The 22,539-nt window shown below is 43.9% G+C and overlaps 1 protein-coding gene across 1 annotated transcript in view; it reads left to right on the top strand.

Annotated features, from left to right (window-relative positions):
- The window catches only part of eml1 (EMAP like 1), a 50,226-nt gene that overhangs the window by 3,284 nt on the left and 24,403 nt on the right, over nt 1-22,539 (top strand). The window contains exons 2-3 of the mRNA XM_056272822.1: nt 18,054-18,236; nt 21,036-21,174. Coding sequence (XP_056128797.1) covers nt 18,054-18,236; nt 21,036-21,174 — 322 coding nt within the window. The remainder of the gene's footprint in view (nt 1-18,053; nt 18,237-21,035; nt 21,175-22,539) is intronic.

Genomic DNA, 22,539 nt, shown 5'->3' with positions numbered 1-22,539 from the left:
TCTCACTCGCTCTCTCTATGTATCACTGAGTGTGCCACACACGCACACAAACACAAACACACACACAAACACACACACACACACACACACACACACACACACACACACACAAGTAAGCCCGATAACGGCATGAATTTCACAGCAAGAGAACAGCCCCTTGTACACTGTTCCAGCAGAGTGCTTAATTGGGTGAGCGTTAGTTAAAATGAAATGCACGTGTGTGTGTGTGTGTGTGTGTGTGTGTGTGTGTGTGTGTGTGTGTGTGTGTGTGTGTGTGTGTGTATGTACTTGCGTGCTATCTATTTTAGCTGTGTGTGTGTGTGTCTTATCTGAGCTATAGCTTAAGTGCAGCCTGCAATCTGTGTTGTGCTAACAAGACTAGGTCAGTACCTAGTATACAGCTGGGCCATGTATGGTCAATGTTCAAAACTGCTGCCAGTTTGTTGTAGTGTCTATAATGTGAATTCCTGCATATGTTCATCTGCAATTTTCTGTAGTAAAATTTGTTGCAGTGTACGGAAGTAGCATATCACATGACATGGTTAAGCTAGGTTCGAGTATAAAAAGGTTATAAATGCAGTTGCAAGAACAATACTTTCCACTCATATTTTGGAATGTTTGATTTGAACTAGAAGTTAATTTAATTACTATAACTATTCTAATTATCTGTTAACTCCCCCTCCTCTTTCATCTATCTGTGGATTTGTCTTTTTTCTAAGACTCACTCTGTATTGACAGGAGTTCACAAAGAATGGGTTGTGGTTGCTGATGGCACCATGAAATTGCACATCGCTTGCAACCGCTATCTGCCCCGTCTCAAGGTCCGATTCACTAAAGATGTTGCCTGAATTATATTACAGCACAAATGCCCATAGTTTTGCAGCTGAGGGCAATTTGCTCGTTATGCGTCTGATTGCAATTATCCATGTGGCAAAGTATAAATGGTGGCTTTGCACCAAAAACTCAGTAGGCAGGTTCCTCGGTGTCATCAAGTACAGCAAGAATTGTTAGACATGGCAATTATCTGGGAATGATTTCGGTCTCAATTAAATCAAAAACTATATTCTTCAAAATATCCGCTCACAAGCATGCCTGGCATGATGCTGTCTCTTCGTCTGGTTACAATCACTGCTCCCATGATCAGTGGAAAGTCTGGGCATCAGTCGCCACCAACTCTCTGAAGACGCCAATAATGTTCACTCTAACTGCGTGTGGCTATTAGCGCTGGTGTTTGTGAATTGGGCTTTTTTTTTTTGCAATGAGGCTCATTTGCATAGAAAGGGGCCAATTTTGCAGCAAATGTATGCATATTACCTAATGTAAATACATGCAAAGCACCGGAGCACCGAGACGCTATTTGCTTGTTGGCAGTGTAGTTAGGGGTGCATTTCACCCTTTGCGGGTGCTTTGAGAATTACACGGTTTCTTCTTGTCTTATTTGTGCAGATTTAGTGGCCACAAAATCCACGCAATCCTTCAGTGAATTTGCCTGTGGGTGTTTTGTCAGATTGTTATTTGGGGTGCTTTAACTGTGCGCTCTTCTTCATGCCTCTCGGCGCATGGAGACCTGTTTTCTCTCCTACTCAGCTCTATGCTGGACTGTTACAGTGCGTAACCAGATGTGGAAAGAGCAGCACAATATTCCGTTCTTAGCGTTTCAGTGGTGTTCACGAGCAGCAACATATTCCGTTCGTTAGTGTGCAATAAATGTGTAATGAACTGAAACCGCTGCGCCGATTTACAGCCAATAGGGAACCTCCCACGTCCGTGTTTATCAGGGACGTCGTTGGTCGGCCGTGCAAACGTTTAACTTCAGTGATGCCGTTGGTCACCTGATCCAGCGGCCCAATCGTATCAAACTGATCATTCAGTCAGTTACTCCAAACATGATCACCCAGTGTGTAGGCCTGGCCCCGCTGGGCGGTCCAGCCGAGAGAGAGAGAGAGAGAGAGAGAGAGAGAGAGAGAGAGAGAGAGAGAGAGAGAGAGAGAGAGAGAGAGAGAGAGAGAGAGAGAGAGAGAGAGAGAGAGAGAGAGAGAGAGAGAGAGAGAGAGAATGTGTATAGAACACATATATGTGTTCTATTCAGCTTCATTTGTGAGGACTAACTTGAATTTTTAACCATAAGACTGAGAACATTTCAGCAAAGTGTGCACATTTTGGCCAGTCTTCACCCCTTCAAGATGCTATTTTAGGGGCTAGACTTGGGTTTGGGTTTAAAGTTACAATAAGGAATAGCGTTACTTCAGGGAAAATGTTAGGCATGTGGATCTGGTGATTAAGGTCAGGGTTAGGGGCTTGGTTAGGGGTTGAATGTAGTCAGCGAGGGTCCTCACAAGTATAGAAAAACAAATGTGTGTGCGTGTGCATGTGGGTGCGTGTGTGTGTGTGTGTGTTTGTGTGTGTGTGTGTGTGTGTGTGTGTTATGGGCCTATAGGCCCCTCTGACATCATATTGTTGCTGTTGTCCAGCTGAATCCAGATCCATGGACAGAAAGCAATGATGTCATTCATTCCGGTACGCCCCCCCCCCCCCCCCATAGCCAGGTCTGTGTGTTGTGGGGCATCCAACCAGACTAATGTTCCAGGACTAGGTCAGCTAAACTGATGAAACACACACAGGCTGCATGCTTTGTTGAAGCTAACAGAAAATTAGCCTCATTCCATGCAACTTACAAACACATATGGACACATATAACACACACACACACACATATGCAACCTGACAAAAGAAAGTTTGAAACTATATTCGAATCATTCCAGCTCGTGAGATGACAGACCTTTTGATTAAATGTAGCAAGTTTAAACATTTGTAATGCTTTTGTTCTGGCCACCATGACCCAAATATGACAACGACAACATTCTTCTTTACCTTAATAAACACTTTATCAACATTCTATATCCATCGCTGACTGTAATCTATTTATTTCTAATTATGCAATATGACTGATACATAGCAGCTGCACACAAATACTTACATCCCGTTAATCTAAATGTTTGATGTCACAGGAAAAGGTAGAATTAATAATGGCTTAATGATTTATCGCTAAGCAGTTAGTAAATAAATCCTGCTCACTCACAGCACAGCACTATTGATGATTACATGTTCACGTTCCGCTCAGGGAAACAAAGCACCTGACCACTCCAGGCTAACAAATCTATTGGCTTGCACTCATTTATGTGACCGACACATTTACCTTGAGCATTAATTGGGTCTCCTCAGATTTAGATCAGAAATCCCTTTATCTCTGCATACCACACTCCTGTTGTATACCCGGAGGCGTGCTGGCACGGCTCGCACCTTACTGGCTCTGCCATGTTACCATGCTGGCACCAAAACCGCGCCAAGACGGAGGAGGGGGTGAGAAGGGAAACACCGAGGAAATAGAGGAGACGGAGAGCTAGGAGCTCCATACAGAGCAGTGGATGATCAACAGACAGAAAGACAGTGAGAGAGCTATTTGATGTTTGTGGCGTGTCTGTGTTGTGGGTGTTTTTTTGCACACAATAGAGGTTGCATGCCTCGCTTTAGTCTCCTCCCCCTTTGACTGTGTGTCTGTCCTCATCTTAATTCTCTCTGATTACACCACATGCAGATGGATATTAGGATTAAAGCCCTGTTCCCGTTACCAACCACAACACACAGACAAACAAGTGGAGGAGGAAGGATACAGGGAGCAAGGAGGCAGGATGGTAGGGGAGCATGGCCTGGCTTTGCCATCAAAGGCTTTGCTGGGCCTTCAGGGCTGCCAGACACCATGGCTGGGCTCAATTAATTTTCAATTCTCTCCATTCAAAATGTAAATCAATTGTTGCAACGGACATAGTAATAGCGAAGCCTTAATTCTCAGTAGTGTGCTTTTTGGGTCAGGTATTAGCGCCTTTCGCATGCCGAAGGATTTTGTATTTTGAGAAAACCACTCTCCAAATCGATTGCGTCAACCCGAAATGCTTTGATCCGAACTGCCGTAAAACACGGCGAGACATCTAGGGAGCCTTTAAACATTTAAACATGCAGAGTTAAGTCACGGTTTCCATTCTGTTCTGCTTGCATATCAATGCGAAACGTGCGGTGGCTTCGGGGCGCTAAACGAGCATCAGCCGACAAATCTCTGCACTCGTCTTCCCCCCCCCCCCCCCCCCCCGTCTGCCCGTTCCTCCTGTTTCATTCTCTCTCTGAAATCCCTCTCTTTCCTGGCTGAGCCATACTCTCCACCATTGTCTTATAAACCTCACTTGGAAGTTGACCTGCACTGATGTCTCAGAGTAGATGTCTCACCCTGTCTCGACTCAACTGAAGCTGCAGCTGCAGGGAGAGAACAACAGAGAGAGAGGACGAGAGACACTGATGGAGAGAAATGTTAGTGGCATGTGTCCCTTTGCCACCGATCATCTGTAACTATAAAACGTATCAGTGCAGCGGACTAATAAATATTGACCTGGCCCGAATGGGATATATCATCCACGACTGCTGATTCATTTAAAGGTTCTCATTGATTTCCTATAGCGGTGTCGGTGAGAGCACATCCTACCCCACTTTCCTTTTCTACCCATTTCTCTCCCTCGCACTTAACTGTCCATCCTCCTCTATTTTTTTGTCTTCCATACGCCATGAATTAAATTACCACTCTGTCTCTTTGGCACTCTTTCTCTTTAACCTTCTCCCAACCTTTCGGTGTCTCTGCCACACTGCCTTTTTTTTTCTGATCCTGTATGCCTGCCTTAAGCGGGACTGAGAGCAATTTCTTTTTTCTTTCATCACCAGACAGTGAGATATTGAACAGGGTGGTTTGGGCTGTTGTATAGCTGAGTCACGCTGTGTTCCTCTGACTCTTTATCTCCCTTTCTCCTCTCCCCGGTTTTCTCCTGATAACAGTTTGCTCTGCACTTTTTCTGTTATGCTGGAGTTAAGCGAGCCATTAACCGCTAACAACAACATGGGATGAGTGAGTGTGCACACGTGTGTGTGTGTGTGTGTGTGTGTGTGTGTGTGTGTGTGTGTGTGTGTGTGTGTGTGTGTGTGTGTGTGTGTGTGTGTGTGAAATGCCATACATGTACAAAGAAGTTGTACGGAGGATAATAAGCACGTGCACTACTCTACATAATAGATTATGAGTACCGTACAATACAAACTATGACACCCTGGCTCTGCTGCTCCATGGTGTTTTGTCTAAAACAGCAGATTGTGCTGCAGTAGAGTAAAGCTGTGTCTGTGTGATCCACTAGAGCCAGCAGGCTGCCTGCCCTCGATGCCATTTGAGAACTGATGCCACTTATGTAATGAAGCAGTCGAGATATCCTGTTATACCAGCCTTGCAATAACCAATCTGCTGCGTAGATTAGAGCTCTTCTAGGTTATTTTGTAAATACATGAGAAAGAAAAATGTTTATTTACATGGCACATGGTTCTTCAATAGCACATTGCAACTCTTCTATGCGGTGCAGAATCCTGGACCCTAACAAAAGCTATGGAGAAAAAAATACAAGCCTTTGAACCTAGAGCATACAGAAGAACGCTGCAAATCCCATACACAGCACACGGCACCAACATTGAAGTGCTGAACAGAGTTAAGGAAGCTGTTGGTCACCATGATAGTTTACTGACAATGGTTAAAAAAAAAACTCAGCTGTGCTCCTACGACCTCCATAGGTTACAGAACTTAGAAGAAGACATTGTTCTGTATAATGACATAATGATGTGTATAAATTTGCAAAAATGCATAAAACCCCATTACAGTCAGTACAGTCAGGTATTCTCTAACTGAATGTGTTACAGTCTACACAGAGTTCAGCGGTCTGATGAAATTGCAAGAATTGCTAGACATTGACCCGGCTGTTGTAAATTGGCCAATGTAAGTACACCTGCTTTATTCACAGCAATTTATGGTAAATCAGCATGTGGTTATGAAGTAGGAGCTGTGTTTTTGTGATGCCTCAGAGAGTATTTCTGTCTTTTTCATCACTCCCGCTTCTTTTTCATCCACTGACACATTTACGAAGGCTTATCCTGTGACCCACTAAAACAATGAGGCATGTAGAGAAGGAGTGTGTAAAGGCTGTGCTAAATATACATACCGAAGTGTGTGTGTGTGTTTGTGTGCATGTAGGTGTGTGTACACATGTGGATTTTTGTATGGATGCTTCAGGATCTCTGGCTGTTTGTGTGAGCAAGAAATACAGTCGGAAGGTCAGGAGAAGCATTCGGGCCAGTGGTATTCAACTGCGAGTCCTTGAGTACAAGGCTTTCAGGGCTGTATGAATACCATTCATACAGCCAGAAGCAGAGTGGTATGTGCCACTGGAGCTATGGATACTCCAGCTCTGCATGGCAACGCTGAATGTGTGCGTTGGAGCACTGAGTTCAAACTGTAGGGAGTGGCAACGGTAATAAATCAGACAAATCAGCAGGATCCTAAGGATATGCTGTTGTTTTTGTCACTCCTGTACTTCCGGTGTCCTGGATATTACCTGAGCTCTCCCATTCCCTCGCTCAGACAAAGAAATGGAATGAAAATATGAAGTATGAATGGAAAGTTTGGTGTAAAGGTTGGTGTAAAGTATGCAGGTAAATGCAATATGTAGAATTAGTAATCAAGAATGCAAATAATTTCGAGCATAGGTCATCTGTGAGTGACTGTGTGTCATGGGTTACTCTCTTCATGTGTGCCGTTATGTGTTTGTGTGCGTGTGTGTGCACATGAACTTCGATTTTGATATTGATATACTTTATTTATCCCCGTGGGGAAATTATGCTCTGCATTTAACCCATCCTAGCTGTGTAGCTAGGAGCAGTGGGCAGCCGCCGTGCAGCGCCCGGGGACCAACTCCAGTTCGTCTTGCCATGCCTTGGTCAGGGGCACAGACAGGAGTATTAACCCTAACATGCGTGTCTTTTTGATGGTGGGGGAAACCAGAGTGCCCGGAGAAAACCCACTGCAGACACGGGGAGAACATGCAAACTCCACACAGAAAGGATCTGGGATGACTCCCAAGGTTGGGCTACCCCGGGGTTTGAACCCAGGACCTTCTTGCTGTGAGGCGACAGCGCGAACCACTGGGCCGCCGTCTGTACATGCGCAGATATGTGGATAAATGTCTTTGTTTTCCCCACAGTAGCTTATCGGAGCATCACAGATTAATTAAACACGAATTCAATTAACTGTGACAAGGTGAGCGCTAGTCTGACAATAATTACCTGCTTTTCAATTTGCATATTCTTGATGTATTCTCCAAAGCGGCGGTCCATCAGTTTGGCCCATTCTAACCCCCTAAATCCCAGCCAGGTTTTTTATCAGACCAGCTGTAATCTGAGTAGATATAATTAACCTTTTATTGCCCGATGTGTACCTCTCAGAGGTAACCCACTGGTCTAATTGGTCTCTTACAGCTGCTGTTAATGGAGGAACCAGGAGGGAAGCCCTGCTTGCATGTCCGTATGAATGTGTGTATTTGTGTTTATGTGTGCATGTATATTTGTGCATGCATGCATGAGTGTGTGTGTGTGTGTGTGTGTGTGTGTGCAAGTGTGCCCTTTGCCTGTGTTCAGCCCAGCTGTAACAGATGGAGAGGGAAGACAGGAGATTCCCATTAGAAATTACATTAAAAATAGATTATTCAAGGAGATAAGCACAACACCTGTACAGAGTTGAAAGGAAGGGACCGGGGGACTTGCTCGTGTGGCTGGCATTGTTTTCCTCGCTTTTATGGTAGATTGACAATTTGATTGTAAAAGCTGTGATGGGCAAAGAAAGGTACTTGTGCTTGTTCTCTTGTCACTCTCAACAAAAGAGTCACCCCCTTATGTAGTATATGGCTGACATATAATTTGGCCTTTTACAAGTAATGTGACAGTCGCAGGTGTGCAGATATTCCCTCTTAGTGTCTTTGTCTTTCTCCCTCTCTGTCAGCCCTTTTTCACACCGTGGAAATCTGGCTTCCTGTGGCAAAACTGTTACTGAGATCTTGCATCACACACACTCACACGTGCATGCACACACACACACAAGCACGCACAAACACGTATACGAATATGTTGGATGGAACAAGTGTTCCGCCCCCTGTTCCTTCCCGGTTGTTTATTACTGGGGGACAAAGCCCTGTTCTATGTTGAGAAAGGTCTGGTTGAGACTGAGAGAAGGGTTGTGCTGAGGCTTGGGACTGCTGCCAAGCATGACTTGGTTCTTCTAGGACCTGCCTCTTCTTCTTAGAAGTCACGGCTGAGGGGACTTAATTGACCCTTCTATTTACAAATTTAGTATTCATTCAAAATATATTTTATTGAATATTTAAATCCTTGTTAAGTTTTATTTCAGCTGGAAAAGTTATTTAAAAAGTCACCCATCATTTTTTTCCCCTCATGAGCCATGCTTTATGTGCTCCGCTAAACCACCAGTGTTGTGTTGAATGTTGTTGCCATCACAACTGACGCCTCTCTGCCCCTCACCAGTGATGAGTCGGCAGAAAGCTTCATTTTCATTCACGGCCTCGTGTGTTTCTGTCTGCTGTGGTTTTTGATGTGCGTTTATGTTCAGAAGGCAAGTGGTGAATCGATGGAAGAGCTCAGCCAGTCTCTCTATGCTCAGTGGTTACTGATAAGACTTATACCCTTTATGTGACTATCCAATGTCATAAAATTACACCATATTCCTTTGTCCTTATTTTAATGCAGAGGAAAGGGTTACAGGGAAACTTTACATATAAACAGAAATGAAAACAATAGAAAGCATGATTTACCTCTTTCTACAGTGTCTTACTTGCCCTCATGTTACAGCTGTTTCAAGGATGGCAATTCCTTATGTTGTATATATCTCACATTGTCAGATAACAAGTTAATATGACTTCTTCAGCAGTGTTCACCAATAAATTCAAGCTCCTCTTTTGGTCGAGCAACACAGAATGGAGCAAGGAGAAGAGAATGGAAGCCCCGGAGAGAGACACGAGTGCAACAAAAAAACATTTTACCGTCAATTTGTTTCAAACTCTAGTCTTTTAGTCCATTTTACCCCTCTAGTCTTGCCAAAACTGATTCGGTTGTGTCAAGCGTTGTCCTTTGAATCTATCATACCCTTTGAGTGAGGGAGAAGGGCAGACATAGAGAGGAGGCAAAAAGAGATTGAGAGTGCAAGAGACAGAGAAAGAGAGAGACAGAGAATACAAATCCGACTTGCAACTAAGCCCAAACCCCTTGAGTTCAGGGATCACTAGCATTGAGCAAGATCTGCCTCCACATCCAGTATAATCCTTTCCAGCACGCCATGAACGTGTTTACTCCTTTACAGAGGTGTGTGCGCGTGTGTGTGTGTGTGTGTGTGCGCACGCGTGTGATCTGAACAGGGAGCTGGGGAAAACCTTTTGTTTTGGAATGTGTATGAGATCCCTCTCGGCCTAGCTAGGTGATAGCTAGTTTGTGTTTCTTTGAGGCTGTTTATACCTGGTATAAACACGCGTCTTGGATGACGGATCACAAGTGGACCCCTCTAAGTACGTCAGTTCACACCTGGCATTAGAATGCGTCTCCACATGCATCTCAGGTGACCGCTTGTGATCAGATCTCACTTTCCCGCTCTATATGCTAATAAACACATACGTCACTGTGATAGGGGTGTGGCTTAGCCTCGGCTGCAAGCAGAGAGGGGGCGTGGCTTGTGGGAGAGCCGCGTACAGGTCCGTGCGAGTGAACGAATGACATTATAAAGCCGGTGTTAATCGCCTAATACCGTGTCCACCTTCATGTTGAAGACACCCCGTGGCACGTGTCATATTCACATAAATAAACACAGAAACGCGAGGAGGAGTCGAAGCAACAGGCATTTAACAGAATGAGACATCCTTGCCTACTCGAACTTCATTTTAATGCGCCGTAAATTAGTATGATGTATTTCACATCTGTAAATTATTACTCTCAATTATTCTGCCAATTATGTTGTCAAATTTGAAGTGCTCTTAAAGAAATACAATAAATCATCCCATATCCCAGCTGCCCTTATTTTCTTTTATTTCCATTCCGCTTTGTTGTGGAGCACGACAGGTTTTAAAAAGTACTGTGTAAATAAACATTATTATTCTGATGTTGATGATGTAGATCTGTCTGAAAGCCTCAGACCTCTGACCTGACATATTGCATTTAAGAAATAGTCTGTTGTGGGTAAATAGTCTCACATTATTACAATGGCATGTTGCGCCAGATAGAGAAAAATAATGTGATGAGGAAAAGTAACTGAGTGAATTAGGACCGTCAGGCTCCAATTGTCTGCTTTCTTTAATTTTGTGCTCACAATACACAGCAAAATTTGAAATTCCTTAAAACTTGTTATGTGGGTAAATGTAAATGTCTGAACACAAGGGTTTGTAATTCTCAGCCTAAACCCTGTCACGCTTGAGCCGATCACGTCGGTTCAGGCTCAGATTATTTAATTATTCCAGTGGGTTTGAGAGGGTCGGGCTCTGCGTTGCGGTGGATAAATGAATTTGAGCCTCAAGTTGAACTTGAATGTGTAAGTGGGCGGAGGCTCTTCCACAGTTGTGGGTCAGAAATTACAGACGAAGTAAACAAAATCCCCCCAAAAAAAGAAAAGAAAAAAACGCTAAACTAAACTCAGAAGAAGCGTTGGTGACCCCCTAGTGAACTGACATTGTCCTTCAGTGTGGCCTGGCTGGGACACATGTGCGTTCACGCTTAAAATGCGATGCGTCCCAAGCCACTTCTGACCTTCCCCACCCACCTCTCTCTCTCTCTCTCTCTCTCTCTCTCTCTCTCTCTCTCTCTCTCTCTCTCTCTCTCTCTCTCTCTCTCTCTCTCTCTCTCTCTCTCTCTCTCTCTCTCTCTCTCTCTCTCTCTCTCTCTCTCTCACACACTCACACACACACACACACACACACACTCTCTCTCTCGTTTGTCCTCTCTTTCTCTTCCTTGGTGTTTCTGTCCTCCTTACTCTCCCTGTCTCTTTCTGTCCCTCCTTCAAACATCCAGCTCTACCCCAAACCTTCTCAGAATGGCCAAAAGACACTGTGCAGATAAACAGACACAAAACAGGTGATGTTTTTCTTACATCTCAGCTTTTTATCCACCCAATCCAGCGTTGTTCCCACAGCAATCTTATGACATGCACTGTGCACTTTTGACGTGCTTGTGTTTTCCCCAAGTTATTGGCGCCGGCAGCATTGTGTTCCTGTGTGTGTGTGTGTGTGTGTGTGTGTGTGTGTGTGTGTGTGTGTGTGAGAGAGAGAGAGAGAGAGAGAGAGAGAGAGAGAGAGAGAGAGAGAGAGAGAGAGAGAAAGAGAGAGAGAGAGAAAGAGAGAGACAGAATAGGAGGTTGAGGGATTTTCTCCCTATTTGACATGAGTTTGTCCTGAGGAAGGACGACACTGACGTGAGGAAGGCTATAAATTGTTCCTACGAGGATGTGAAGGGCTCTCTGGGGTGTTGTTTGGCTGATGTTCATCTCTCGTCCTCTTAGATCCATACACCTATTCTTTGTCTCCCAGCCTCCAGCCATTCGTTGTTCTCTCTCTCTCTCTCTCTCTCTCTCTCTCTCTCTCTCTCTCTCTCTCTCTCTCTCTCTCTCTCTCTCTCTCTCTCTCTCTCTCTCTCTCTCTCTCTCTCTCTCTCCTCTCCCCTATACTACACTGTGATCTGTCCACTTGTGCTCTTTGGTCCCATCCCCATGCTGTTTTCTGCTTTGCTCTTTCCTGTTTACCCGTGTCATATGTGAGGACTTCCCTCTCAGATTCCCTGATCCACCCTTCTCTATTTATAGTCCCAAAGCCCCGGTCCAGTAGAAATCACGGGCGGTTCAGGCCCATAAACCAAATGCCTCCCCTAATCCTGCCAGTTGTCTGGATAATAGACCTCTGTCAGTTCATCCAGCTTCACTACATGTGACAAATGGGATTGGAGAGGCTTAAATGAACTCCGTCTTTCTGTCTGTCCGTCCCTCGCTGTTTAATCTCTGGACTCATTCTGTATCATTCTCTCAATATGGAGACACATATAGCAATCGATGCTGAGATATCCTCATCCAACAAAAATCGTGTGTTGTTCTCATTAAAACGCCGTAATGAAAAGTGGGAGGCAGCATGCCGAAGATGTTGCATCGAGGTTATTTATCGCTCCAGAAAGTTGAATCAGTTCCTCTGGACACAATCTTTAGATGAACTGATTCAACTTTTTGGGATTTCCTTACCTGGATTATTGAGCATGTATCAAGTTATTAATCATTGTGCATTCGTTCATTTTTCAACTTTCTAACAATATTTTTTCTTCTCTCTCTCGCTCTCTCTGTCTCTCTCTCTCTCAATAGCACCTTCTTTCTCCTCCTTGACTCAATACCTTAAGACTCCCAGGTGTAAAATTAAATGGTGCCTGCCATTTTATTATGATTAAATTTAGTGTGGTGCCGCTCTGTGCTCAACCACTGTGATGTGTAATCAGAGTGAAGCCAACAGCGGTCTGAAGTCATGTTGTTTAATAGGTGTGACTCACTGAGCTTTGGAGGAATGGCTGTCCTGAAGACATAGTCTACTGCACCTGAAACCAGCACCACGGCAGCCTTCCACCCGCCTCTGTCAGCGATGTTATGAAATCAGAACCTGCTGGCCAGGTGCTGCCGAGCTGTGCCTCTTCCCCCTGCATCCGTTAACTAAATTGCGTCTGCAGGAGTAGTGGCGTCCGTGATATACAGATACGTTATGACAGATCAGTTCTCCTGTTCTCGTCATCTCTTGATCCTTTGGCTTGCTTTAATCACCGAATTTGGTTAATAACCCCCCTCCCCCCCTCCTCCACCCAGTGCTGTGCAGTTTAACTTGGCAGCTGAAGTCCCCAGTAGGTCAATTAAGGAATTTTGTTTAGCTCGTCTGTACCGTTGATAGAAAACATAGATGGCATCAGTCATTTTGGCTGTTCTGTCTGTGCAGAGAGCGATGTGTGCAGGTGAATCGGGATATAGTACATACTTAAACAGTTGGCTTAACAACATTTCCACGAGTACCCAGTGGGAGTTTTTTTTAACATCCTTTTTCAGTTACTCCTCCAGTGTGTGTATGTCAGCGCTTGTGTCGTTGCATGTATTTATACTTCATAACTTGTCCTTGTGTGCGAATTTGCATTCATAAGCACATTTTTACGTAAGCAAGAGTCTGTGCACGCACACGTGCATGCAGAATGAAGAGGTGAGTCAGCTAGAGAGATGCATAGCAAGGCGTTGTGGAGCAGCACAGGACCGTGGAGAGCTACAGGTCCAGAAGATGTTTTATAGATAAGGTTTGTGCACTGCAGACAAACATAAGAGATTCCTCTGTTTTGATCATCAACCAAACCCAGGACTCTTTTATTCCTTTTGTTGACTGTAACTTCAATTGTTGATCCTGATCAATAACGACAGCACGGAGAGGGGCACTGGATGAGTGATTCATGTGTGTGTGTGTGTGTGTGTGTGTGTGTGTGTGTGTGTGTGTGCGCGCGCGCACGCATGTGTGCATGCCCTAATATTGATGCACCATCTACCATCCATTATTGATGGCAGTGAGGTCATGTAGTGACTCCAAAAAAGGGGGGAGACAGAGGTAGGGAAACTTGTGTAATTTGAAAAGCAGGAGAAACGAAGGGAGTGCTTGATTTTAGCTTGACCTTGGATGAACCCTCGTGGATGAAGTGATGGACAAGCACTTAAGCAGGCAGGTGGTCCTGCCGGAATGACGTTGGCTGGTGGAGGAGGGTAATAGGGAGCATAATGGCAGGATGCATTAGGGAGCTGTAGTGGAGAACAGACAGAGAAGAGAGGTTTAGAACGAGTCAATGTCTCGGGTTTATGACCCAGCCTCATATTGGGTGGCTAATGGATTATAGACGTAGAGAAAGACGGATAGAGAGAAAGAAAGGGTTGTAGACTATAGAAAAATTAAGTTATCGAGGCTACCAGATGACAGGTTCAAGTGGAGTGCTGAAGCAGGGATGGAAATATTGTTGGGTGGGGTGAGATAACCTACATATGTGTATACAGGCTTGTATGTACATGTGGAGATGGATATAGTATCAGATGAAGACTGACACTTATCTGCTGCTCATCTTTTGTAAAGACAGCATGTGACCTACATCCTACAAAGGGACATCACATCATCAACGAATTTTACAGATGTCTCGCTGACCATACAGGAAAAGAGCATTTTTTAAGCAGCTGTTAACGCACATGAATGCAGTGGTTGATATTGATATACACTCCATTAAACGGAACAAAAATCTGGTTTTTTGGATATTCTTGATCTCCATGGATGTGGCTGTGAAACACAAATAGAGTGTTGTTGGCCTGACCGAGGCATAGGGAGACAGAGGGAGCACCCTTGGCCTGGGTTAACCCAGTGCAGTGGAATCAGGGCTGTGACAAGAAGCCATTGTAGTACAGCGAGTGATGGTATCATGCTGTCATTGTGTGAGTGCTATGAACAGACCCAGAACAGATGCTGAGCAAATAAAAAAAGGCTTTGTCTCTGAAGATCTTTGCTCTGCCAAACACTGGTACATGAATTTGAACAAGGAACCCTTCAAAGGAGGCATTTTACGTATAGAGAAAGGGTTTTCATTGTGTTAAAACATTGTGTTTTGTTTTGTTTTGTTTTTTCCCCTCAGGGAAATGCTTCATCATTGTATTTTTTAGGTCGAAGGACTGGCCTTGGCATTTTTAATTACAGAACAAGAAAGTGTTTTCTTTGAGCTAGAAAGCTGTCTATCAGATATAAGCATGAAAATGGAGGCATATATATATATATATATATATATATATATATATATATATATATATATATATATATATATTATATATATTCCCTGCTGGACTCGTAACATCACTGCTGAGAGTGCAATGTATTAGATTGTGCACCTGCAGTTCCCATCAAACTCTGTTTCTTCAGGAGGCATTTCTTATTATGGGATGCATTGTTCCTGGTAAACTTAAGAGTTTAGATGGACAACACGGGCAACATACAGATTATTTTCAGTGTTCTTAATATACCAATAAACAAACCTGGGTGGCACGGTGGTGCAGTGGTTAGCGTGGTCGTCTCACAGCAAGAAGGTCCTGGTTTCGAACCCTGGGGAAGTCCAACCTTGGGAGTCGTCCTTTGTGTGGGGTTTGAATGTTCTCCCCGTGTCTGCGTGGGTTTCCTCCGGGTGCTCCGGTTTCCTCCCACAGTCCAAAGACATGTAGGTCAGGTGAATTGGCTGTACTAAATTGTCCCTAGGTGTGAGTGTGTGTGTGTCGGCCCTGTAATGGCCTGGCGGCCTGTCCAGGGTGTCTCCCCACCTGCTCCCCAATGACTGCTGGGACAGGCTCCAGCATCCCCGTGACTCTGAGAGCAGGATAAGTGGTTTGGATGATGGATGGATGGATGGATGGATGGATGGATGGATGGATGGATGGATGGATGGATGGATGGATGGATGGATGGATGGATATACCGGTGAACAAACCCATCCAACTTTTTAAACCTTCAGTTCTCACCCATGTCGGCCTTTTTTAAAGACTAGTTGTTCCAGTATGACTATTGTAAAGCAGTATTCCACTTCAAATAATCTGTCTTCCCAACAGGCCAGTGGACTATTATTAATCATGAGACAGCAGTAATGGCTGTAATAATGGCTAAATGGATTCCAGCAGAATATACTATTTAATGTAGAATGGATCGCAGCACTCGTGTGTGTGTGTGTGTGTGTGTGTGTGTGTGTGTGTGTGTGTGTGTGTGTGTGTGTGTGTGTGTGTGTGTCTACATGCAAGCTTACCTAAATATTTGCCTATTTGTGCGCGCACATGAGCGAGTCTGGGCTGTCAGATCCATAATTGGTTTATTCAGCTGTTATAAATTGGTTCTCATCTACATTTTCTGCTATAAACACAAAGTATCCCATTAGCTTAATGCACCAACATACTCTACTGCCCCAATTAGGCTTGTCCCTGAATTAAACAATTAACAGTCGACTAACAGACAGGAGATGTAACTCACGGATGAAATTTATTCACTCGATAAATAAATCTGTCAAAATGGCTTTTCCCGCATATTACTCCTGGAAATGAAATGATAGGGACCTCTGTAGTTCTCGAACGATTCATGGCTAAAACATCGTTTGAGTATTGCTTTTGGGTCCCAGATGTCCTTACAACTTTCCAGGGAATGGTAGCAACAATGCTGTTACTTAATACTGGAAAAATACTCACTCAAATGACCACTGTCAAGTCTGCTGAGATCAGTATGTATCTATGGTAACCAGTGGCAAACTAACTGGTCGGATTGACCTTCTCCTACTGGCTGAGACCCAAACAATGGTCTTAACACACAGTGACCCCCTGTTCTCAGTTTGTTCACAGCGGTGTTTACTTGCTAAATCTTCTTGGAACATGTATTGCAGATTTAGCTTGGGTGAGCACACCGGGACTGCACGAGTCCCTGAGCAGATTTTGTTTATCTATGAGACGCCAGAGTTTATCACGGCCATTTGACCTCACCAGATTGCCTGAGTTCGGTATCAGTTTCGCTCATTGAGGTTGCTGTTTCGCTTGACTGTTTGAGGAACGCGGCGTTAATCTACAGACTCAAGAGCTTACTACTTCGCTTAACCTTACCAGGCTGTCTGGCTTCGCCGCAGAGCCATCAGGAGGTACATGCTGTTTAGATTTGCCTAATCACCAGATGCCTGCGCTCTAATGCATAATGTATCAGGCTGTTATTACTAGTCAGCAGGGGAAACAACACAGCCATGCACATTAATATTTCATCCAGCCAGTCTGACATCAAAAGTCTTGATAAAGGAGACCCTGTGTGTGTGTGTGTGTGTGTGTGTGTGTGTGTGTGTGTGTGTGTGTGTGTGTGTGTGTGTGTGTGTGTGTGTGTGTGTGTGTGTGTGTGTGTGTATACTAATGAATTAGACCCCAGTGGATCTATCGGGGTACCAGGTGGAGAGGTGGCAAAAGTGTGTTAAGCTAGTTTTTGAGCAAAAGACCCACACACACACATTTTCTCTATCCTTGTGGGGCCCCCTCATTGACTCCCATTCATTGACATCCCTTCCCTAACCATTAACCCTAACTTTAACCATTCACAGACAACTTTAACCATGCAAACTACACGCCTAACCTTAACCCTTACCCTAACCCTAATCCTAACCCTACTTCTAACCTTAACCCTAAAACCAAGTCCTAACCCTAAAATAGACCCTTTTCCTTGTGGGGCCCAATAAAATGGCCCCACAAGTTAGGTGGTTTCTGGTTTTTCTATCCTAACGCGGCCATATCGGCCCTATTGGGTAAGAAAAATGAGTACACACACACACTCACATATCTGTCTCTCCCATCCCCCAGATTGAAAAATATTGAAATAGGCAACTTGAGTAATACTACTGTACTGAACAAATAACTAAAATATACTAAGTCTGTTTTGTACCAGTAGCCTATGAAACACACCAAAGACAAAACAGAAGCCATTCAAATATCATCAATGCTTCATCTTCTGACCCATGCTGCCCAAACCTAGGTTTTTAATGCAGCTTCTTGTGAATACATCTGCAAAAAATACACATATCACATTTAAGTTTGGGCGGTGCAGTGGTTAGCGCGGTCACCTCACAGCAAGAAGGTCCTGGGTTCGAGCTCCGGGGTTGTCCAACCTTGGGGGTCATCCTGGGTCGTCCTCTGTGTGGAGTTTGCATATTCTCCCTGTGTCTGCGTGGGTTTCCTCCAGGTGCTCCAGATTCCTCCCACAGTCCAAGGACATGTAGGTCAGATGAATCAGCTATACTAAATTGTCCCTAGATGTGAATGTGTGTGTGCGGCCTGTCCAGGGTGTCTCCCCACCTGCCACCCAGTGATTGCTGGGATAGGCTCCAGCATCCCCACGACCCTGAGAGCAGGATACGCAGTTTGGATAGTGGATGGATGGACATTTAGGTTTTTCCTTGAGGTAAAGATGAACCTTAATGGGTTGAAAACTACCTTTCTAACCAAAGCTCTCTCTTTCTGTCTGTCTGTCTGTCTGTCTGTCTGTCCTTCTCTCTCTTTCCCTGATCAGATGACAGTGCATCAGCGGCCAGCAGCATGGAGGTGACTGACCGCATCGCCTCCCTGGAGCAGAGGGTCCAGATGCAGGAGGATGAGATTCAGCTGTTGAAGTCTGCTCTGGCGGATGTGGTCCGCAGGCTCAATCTGTCAGAGGAGCAGCAGGCCATGGGCACACGCAGGGGGCCCACCAAAGGTAACCCAACCTGCATCGGTGCTGCGTTACTGAACCCTATTATTCTTAAAATGCTTTCGGGGCGAAACAATTCTGCCATGTTGCAACACAAAACTCATCACTCTCAAGTGACAGATCGTGGCTGAATCACTTCTATTACTTGCATCCCTTTCAATTAGCTGAAAAAAGAGCAAAGCAGGACATTTTCAAACATAAACTTTCAGCATTTCCAGTAGTTGATGATGACCACTGCACAACACGCACATGTGCATGCATGAAAATCAAACTGGTGTATACAAGGGCTAGGCAAAGGTGACACAAATCATTGGTCACATGTGAAACACAAATATAGAGACATACACATCAACCTAGGCACCCCCCCCTTTTCTTTTCTTTTTTTTGCATTTTTCTCTATTTCTTTCTTGCTACATCCTGATGATGTTCCCTTCAAATCCCACTCATCCTCTTGCACTGGCAGACTGCTTATGAATCTCCTCTTCCTCTCCTCCCTCCCCCTCCCCTCCCCTCTCTCTGGGAATTTGTTCGTTATGTGGTATCCACTGTATGTGTCTGCGTGTAGACCCTGCTTTGATGAGAAAGTCCCCCCCAGCAGACAACAGTGTTGGGAAGCCAGGTAGGCCCACCGTATAGTTTGTCCCCACCAAACAGGTCTGGTGTAATGTGTGCAACCCTGCTAAGCACGTATCCCTAAATCAACTCAGTCACTGCCTGCTCGTTCAATTTGTTCCCCATATACCTCAATAGGAAGCATACAGTGGTGTCAGTAGTTTCAGTGCACTCGGTGAGATGAATGTGATGGTATCACTGTGCACTGAGTCTTAAGAGCCTGGGAACAGTAAATCTGAAGGATATTTGTGGGATACCAAACTTCTTTCGGCAGGTTTGGCAGTGATTATTAAGTACTAATAAACACATCTTCCCAGCTGATGCAGTATGCATACCAAAGGGAATTTGATTGCATCTACCTCAACCGGGGTCTGCTGCACCAGCGAAGATAATTTGAGATAATGTTAATGTGAGGTGGAGTACATTTTGTAACGGTATAAGTTGTGGTTTTTATGTCGTGCAGCTATTCTGCATGTTGGCGAGGCCGGGCTAAATTCATGGATTTCGGAGGGGTATTTGATCAGATTTGTCTTTAACCTTGTTTGTTCACTGAACTTCACTCTATAGAGTTTGATAAAAGACATTCAATGTGAAATCAAGCACACCTCAAGTGTTTCAAATCGTCAGATGTTCATCCCTTGTCGCCCAGGTCTGATTTGTCCCTGTGAGGGTGGGATGAGATTGACACAGTCTTTAATTCGGCAGCTACTTCTGGTTCTGTCTCCAGGGTAGTTGTGGCTAGATTAAGCTAAAAGTCTGAGCCTGTTTGAGACGGGAACTAGAGCATGACTCAGAACTGCACTCCCCTGCTGTGCTTCACATTCAGCTGTAGGGATGACACCGACACACTATTCATAGCCATCTAAAGCACTGGAATCTGTTTCACGGAGCACAACATGAACACCCATGCAGTGGTATTGGTGCATTCTACACACACACACACACACACACACCAAAGTACAGGCCCCCCACAGATGCACAAGTGTAAGTGCATGTACATATACAAGTGTGCACTGCAGCACAGCCAAAATGCTCACAAACACACACATAGAGAAACACTAATTCCTCTTACTGCTGCTTGCCTAGTAACACACTGATCTAATTCTGATGTATCTTCTATGTCTACACACCTTACCTTCATGTGTATGCACAGACAGACAGACACACACACACACACACACACACATATAGACACACATGTACGCACACGCACACATATAGACACACATGTACGCACACGCACACACATACACACCAGCCAGCCAGCCAGCTTGGCAAGCCCAGAGTTATAAACCCGAGCAGCTTTATCTGCAGTGATAAATTTTTAATAGATCATAGTCCAACCAGAAGGCAGGCACACACACACACACACACACACACACACACACACACACACACACACACACACACACACACACACACACACACACACACACAGACAAACACCATACTTCCTTGTCTAAAATGTAGCAATTGTATTGTTGGATACTGGGTTTGTAATCATGTTAGCATAGAATGGAGGCAATCTGTGTATGTGCACACTTGAACAAACAAAGACCGGGCAGCAGAATGACCCTTCTCAAGCAGTTAAGAATCTTGATTAAAAAAAAAGACTTTTGTGCCATAGAAAAACTTAAATAAGGAAAGAAAAATGTTCAACAAAAAGCCTTTCCTGATGAATACAGTTAGAAAGGTCTGATGTAAATCTGATGCTTTTACACTTACAAGATTTCCTTACCGGCTACCTTTCCTTTAGATTTCCTTACTAGATCAAGCTTGTGAGTTGATCACATTGATCTTTTGTAATCTTGGTCTGGCTGGGGAGGCTGACTTTGTGGCACCACTCCAGTGGGAGTCTCACTGTATTATCAATCAAGGAATGAAAAGGATGCTATGCTGCATGTGTGAAGTCACTGTCTTGCTGAGAACTATTCAGCATTTCTTTTCCCCTCAAGGTACTCTTTGCATCTCTGTAAAGCACGACCAGCTTTACCGACAACTTAAACTCAACTTCGTCTAGAATATGCACTATTCTGATCTATTTGGTGGCTCACTAATCTACTGTGTGTTATTGATGATTGCGACAGAGGTCCTCCAGCTTTATAATAAATCATAACGGCTGACATCTTTTTTTATATATTTATTGTAATGAGGCACTTTCTGAAAATGCCCCGCTTTTCTTTATTCTTCCAGCCAGACCGATGATCGCCACCCTGCCATTACGGCCCACGGTGAACAACGGGAATGTCCTACCAAAGAAAAGCAGCGGTACTCTACCTTCTCCGTCTGGATCTGGCTCCAGGAAAGACACCACCGCACCAGCCAACAAGAGGTGAGAATTGACCTGGTGGAGTGGAGAAGTTAAATCTTTATCAGCCGCCTTCAAGTCAAGTCAAGTTAATTTTATTTGTATAGTCCAAGCTCATAAATTACAAATTTACCTCAGGGGGCTTTACACCAATACAACATCCTGTCCTTAGACCCTCGCTTCAGATAAGGAACAACTCCCTAAAAAAACATCTTTAACAGGGAGAAAAAAATAGGAAGAAACCTCAGGGAGAGCAACAGAGGAGGGATCCCAAGACGGACAGACATGCAATGGATGTTGTGTATACAGAATAAAACACAGTTTACAGAATACAACATTGAAAGAGGATAGCAGAATTATAATGGAATTAGAAGATATATGAAGAATATGATAAGGAGGCCTTCACACGTAAATGTGTTGTGTTGTTTTGTGTGGTGTGGTGTGGTGTTATAATAATAATAATTATAATAATAATAATAACTTTATTTATATAGCACATTTCTAAAGCAATGTTACAAAGTGCTTTACAAAGAAATAAAACCAGACTAGGCAAAAATAAGAGTAAGACCAAATAAGTAAGAGTAAAAATAAAAACAGTATAAATAAATAAAAATAAATATCAAATATTTGTAAAAGCTTTCATGTAAAGAAAAGTTTTAAGATGAGATTTAAAAGAAGCTAGAGACTTGGTTTGTCTCAGTTCAATAGGAAGAGAGTTCCATAGTGTTGGGGCTCTAACAGCAAAAGTCCGATCACCCTTTGTAACAAATAACCAACAGGACTCCATCTGCGGATCTTAATGGTTGAGGAGGCATATACCAGATCAATAAATCAGAAATGTATGTAGGAGCAAGACCATTTAAAACCTTAAAAGTGAGCAATAAATTTTTAAAATCAATTCGAAATATAACAGGGAGCCAGTGTAGGGAAGCAAGCACAGGAGTGATATGGTCATGCCTCTTTGTCCTGGTAATGAGCTGAACAGTGGCGTTTTGCAGTCAGTGGAGAGAGCCCTTACTGATACCAGAATAAAGCACATTACAATAGTCAAGCCGAGAATAGATAAAAGCATATACAACTTTTTGCAGATCGGCAGTTGATAAAAATGACCTAATTTTGGAGATTAGCTTGAGCTGGAGAAAGCATGAATGAACAACATGTTTGATTTGATTATCAAAATCAAGGTTAGCTTCAGATATTACCCCAAGATTCCTAGCAGCCTACTTAAGATTCCCTGACAGACCACCAACATTAGTAACAAAAGGGCGATGGAATTTTTGGGACCAAACAGAATGACCTCAGACTTATCATCATTAAATTTGAGAAAATTTTCAGACATCCAGGATTTAATGTCAGAGGCAAGTTGTGAGATTTGCTAGGGCACAAGGA

Source organism: Lampris incognitus, chromosome 2, assembly GCF_029633865.1.
Source record: "Lampris incognitus isolate fLamInc1 chromosome 2, fLamInc1.hap2, whole genome shotgun sequence".
Taxonomy (NCBI): Eukaryota; Metazoa; Chordata; class Actinopteri; order Lampriformes; family Lampridae; genus Lampris; species Lampris incognitus.
Note: the sequence above shows the minus strand (reverse complement) of the source record. Positions and strands in the feature narration are given on the sequence as shown.